The sequence below is a fragment of the Glandiceps talaboti genome, chromosome 13, assembly GCF_964340395.1.
Source record: "Glandiceps talaboti chromosome 13, keGlaTala1.1, whole genome shotgun sequence".
NCBI classification, from domain to species: Eukaryota; Metazoa; Hemichordata; class Enteropneusta; family Spengelidae; genus Glandiceps; species Glandiceps talaboti.
Window position 1 is genome coordinate 2,450,001 of NC_135561.1, and position 5,000 is coordinate 2,455,000.

Consider the following 5,000-nt stretch of genomic DNA (forward strand, 5'->3'; position numbering starts at 1 on the left):
TCTCTATACTCTGTCTGTGTCTGTGTGTGTGTGTGTGTGTGTGTGTGTGTGTGTCGTCTGTATGTGTTTCAGCACTTATGTATATTGTGTTTATGCGTGTTTGTTTCTGTGTATATATGTCTGTCTGTCTGTCTGTCTGTCTGTCTGTCTGTCTGTCTGTCTGTCTGTCTGTCTGTCTCACTCGCTCTCTTTCTCTCGCATTTAATATAAAGTGCAACATATATGTGAACACATACGTTTTTGTTGTTTGGTGTGTGTTTTTAGCACAACTGAACTGATAAGAGATGAGAACTTTCTTATAGGTGTAGAAGTGTTATGCTACAGATTTTCTTCAAAATGTTTTGACACAATTGGCCCTAGCAACCATGACCACGCCCTTCACAACAACAACAACAACAACAACAACCAAATGTCAGTATATTTAGTTATGGTAGGCAAGTGAGTTAACATTCAATATATGTATGCAAATATCTTTAGCAACCATGACCACGCCCATAGCAACAGCCAAAGGTGGTGTATTTCACAAATATACTAACAGGCAAATATGCCTAGTAAGTCAAGTGATCGCGTATGTTGCAAAGATAACAGGGCTGGATAGGCAACTGGATAATCATTCAGCAAATGAACACCTATACCTAGCATGGATCAGTATGTGGGTAAACCTTAATTGAAAACTATACAGTTCGGCCTCAACGCCATTGGCGCTATTTTTGTACTCAGGTTATTTATTGTTCTTTTGAATTTATTTATAGGTGCTGATATCGTGTCCAATGAAATTACTGCAGGAAACCACGAGTTTCCATTTACCTTCACACTCCCAACAACCAAACTGCCGACTTCTTTCGAGGGGGACTATGGGTTTGTTAGATATTGGCTAAAAGTTGTAATGGACAGGCCATGGATGAGTAAACCGTCATGTAAAAGATGTTTCACTGTCATAGAAAGTAAAGAATATGATGTCAACAAGTTAGCCGTAAGTATATATATATATATATACATCAACATCTCCTGACGAGTGATTTACTCACGAAACAGGCTTGTAGAGACGAAAAACCCGACTTGATTTTCTTCTACCCTCAACATATATATATATATATATATATATATATATATATATATAGTTTTGGTAGTACTGGAACTCTTTCTTGGGTGTAACTCGGAGTTTCACGCATATTGCGATCATCAGACACTCATGTGTCTGATGATCGCAATATGCGTGAAACTCCGAGTTACACCCAAGAAAGAGTTCCAGTACTACCAAAACTATTACGCTCTGCCACTGCGGCATAGAGCACTGTCTTATAGCAGATTGATACTCACCGAGTTATATATATATATATATATATATATATATATATATATATATATATATATATATATATATATATATATATATATATATATATATATATATATATATATATATATATATATATATATATATATATATATATATGCGTGAAACTCCGAGTTACACCCAAGAAAGAGTTCCAGTACTACCAAAACTATATGTATATATTATAGGTTTGCGCACACAACACATCAACTATTACGCTCTGCCACTGCGGAATAGAGCACTGTCTTAGCAGATTGATACTCACCGATATATATATATATATATATATATAAATATATATATATATATATATATATATATATATATATATATATATATATATGTGTGTGTGTGTGTGTGTGTGTGTGTGTCTCTGTGTGTGTGTGTCTGTGTCTCTGTGTCTGTCTCTGTGTGTCTGTCTGTGTTTGCGTCTGTGTGTCTGTCTGTGTGTATATATGTCTGTCTGTCTGTCTGTTTATGTGCGTGCGTGCGTGTGCGTGTGTGTGTTTGGTCGTTTATCTTACTTATGCATTTTGTCAAAGAATTGTTTTTTGAAACGTCAAGGATTATACTGATTTAAAAGGACTGCATTTAATACTTGTTACTCTTGCACTCAACCCTGTATCTGTGTGTGTGTGTGTGTGTGTGTGTGTATGTATGTGTGTACGTGTATGTATGTGTATGTGTGTCTGTGTGTATCTGTATGTGTACGTGTATGTGTATGCGTATGTGTGTGCGTGTATGTGTCTGTCTGTCTGTCTGTCTGTCTGTCTGTGTGTCTGTGTGTGTGTCTGTGTGCCTGTGTGTGTCCATGTGTCTGTAATATATATATATATATATATATATATATATATATATATATATATGTATATAAATATAAATATATATAAATATATATATATATATATATATATATATATATATATATATATATATATATATATATATATATATATATATATATATATATATATATATATATATAATATACCACACACACATGAGTGTGTATATGCATATTATGGGACGTTGATATAATTATTCGCAGAACTATAATACATGAAGTCTTTGTAGTAAGTAATCACTGTTATTTCTCACTGCAGGGAAAATGTTCAGATAAACTGGAAATAAATGTGAGTAGTTTTCTATGCAAATCAGACCCTGTTAGCCTGGAAGCATCTACTGATAAACAGGGATACTGTCCAGGTAAGAAAATAAAATACAAATCTGTGTCTGTCTGTGTCTGTCTGTCTGTCTGTCTGTCTGTCTGTCTGTCTGTCTGTCTGTCTGTCTGTCTGTCTGTCTGTCTGACTCTGTCTGTGTGTATGTCGGCCACACTCCACTATCAATGGTCAGAACGGTAGGCGATGCAGAAATAAAAGTTTAAATAACACTCGTGTTTGCATATAGTAATGTAAAGAACGTCCCCCACTTGAGCACTCAAAGTATTTATTATGTAAATATATATCATGCCATCAACATTATTGCCATGGTAACACAGAGTCATCGTGTCGCATCACACCAAGACATTCGAAAAAAAAATGTATGCATTATTAAGTTACGAAAGCTTAGTTTGAAATATCAACGAGTACATTTGAGTTCGTCACTAGTTATGACGTTCTTAAGATACTGCATAATTGATATAGATATATATATAGATATACATTAATGTTACATATTATGTTATATGTGTACAGTCAAGAGACTTGTCTTGGTGTTACCATCTTACGAAGAGACTTTTCTTAGTGTTACTATCTCAAGAAGCTACTTGACTGTATGTAAGTGTCTCAAGTAGACACTTGTGTTGGTGTTTATATCTCAAGAATAGACACTAAAACACATCCTGTGCTTCTAATAGCATGTGTCTTGGCTTGGTGTGGAGCATTTCGTGAGAAAGTAACACCAAGACAATTAGTCTCTGATGTATTGGTGTGGAGTGCTTCTAGATCTTGAGATAGTAACACCAAGACAAGTCCATGATCTCGTATGTTTCCCCCAAGTGCGTATACGTATGTGTCATCTGCGCACACTGTGTGTGTGTGTGTTTGTGTGTAAGTGAGTGTGTGGGTGTGGGTGTGTATGTATGTATGTGTGTGTGTGTGTGCGTTTGTTTGTCTGTGTATGCGACTGTGAGTGTCTATGTGTCTCTGTCTCAGTGTCTGTCTGTCTGTCTGTCTGTCTGTCTGTCTGTCTGTCTGTCTGTCTGTTTGTCTGTCTGTCTGTCTGTCTGTATTTGTAGTATTATAAATAATTAAAAATATGTTTATACAGAATACACGCACATTTTTGAATTTTCGATTTACTGTTGATTGTTATCATTAATATTACAAAATGAAATTAAAACAAACATTGTTTTCCGAACGTCCTTGTAGGTTGGGCTGTAATAATCTGCAAGCCTAGTTTAGAGAAATAAGTAACATACGAATAACGACGTGTAGAAATAAACTGCACACAAACAGATAGATGCAAACTCAACGAGAGCGAATAATAGTTATATTTGTAAATAGGATTCTTGCTAAGCTGTGAAACTTTCATAGCATAACATATACTACGCATTAATTTAAAAAAAAATGAGTTGTAAAAAACAGAAGTTTATTCATACAGTAAATCATGCATATAACATAGCCCCAAGCTGCTTGCCATGCAAATAGATTTTGCTTTATTTTGATTTCCCAAATGATTACTTTATTTACATACATACATACAGTTATTCAAAAAGTAAGTCTGCTTCTCCAAGACTCTAAAAAAATACCGACAGCCGGTTGCCATGACGCTAACAAATTCATACAATATACCGCTACGGTACCGACCAACTTAACGCAAATGAGTTGTTGCCTTGGTAACGAAGAGAACTTCTCAGTGGTGATGCATTTTATATCTTGGATCCCAATGATAAGATTACATAAGTACGATAAAGGAGGTATTGAGAGAAATGTCTTGCACATTATATTGGCATTTGATTTGGTATTTTCATAGTTTTATCAAGTCGAGATTAATCAGCCACATTTTCCTTTAATAATTCTTATCCGCTTTCCATTATGAATGGATAACCCATTTTGATATCAGCATATAAATGCTAATATGGTTGATACCTGAAATTAGATCATTTCAAAAATAGACAGTTTTACCTAATTTAAATAAAGAGATAACGTCATAATACAGCTGAACCGTTGTCAATATAAATATCCATTTATTAACAGCACACACTTTGTTCGACATGGCAGTGCATGTAATTTCATGTCATGTTGTTTTTTTAAATGTAGAGTTACTAATAGTAAGCCAGGCACATACTAGTACGTACAATTATTTGAACTTTCACCTTCCTGTTTCTCGTCAACTAATTTCCCGCCAAAGTAATGCTAACAAATTCAAGCTTTCTTTCTCTATTTCATTAGTTTTAGACTGGATTTGAACAAATAATGTCTAAACTTATCAATTCATTCATGTAAACATTTCGGGATAAAATGTATTATGCTGATAGTAATTAAAACAAAAACCACAACTGATAACAAAGTATAAATGTGAGTAACTCAATAATATGAATTCATTTGCCGTATATTAAAACTATACACGATAAATATTGTTTTCGTTACAAGTAAACGTCGAATAGCTTCTTTATTATTATCTCACCTTCACCTTGTTACATGTAAGGGATTTTCTTTTA

At 34.1% G+C, this 5,000-nt stretch overlaps 1 protein-coding gene across 1 annotated transcript in view; it reads left to right on the top strand.

Annotated features, from left to right (window-relative positions):
• Window positions 1-5,000, top strand: part of LOC144444950 (arrestin domain-containing protein 3-like) — a 22,211-nt gene that overhangs the window by 7,935 nt on the left and 9,276 nt on the right. The window contains exons 2-3 of the mRNA XM_078134502.1: window positions 753-973; window positions 2,440-2,542. Coding sequence (XP_077990628.1) covers window positions 753-973; window positions 2,440-2,542 — 324 coding nt within the window. The remainder of the gene's footprint in view (window positions 1-752; window positions 974-2,439; window positions 2,543-5,000) is intronic.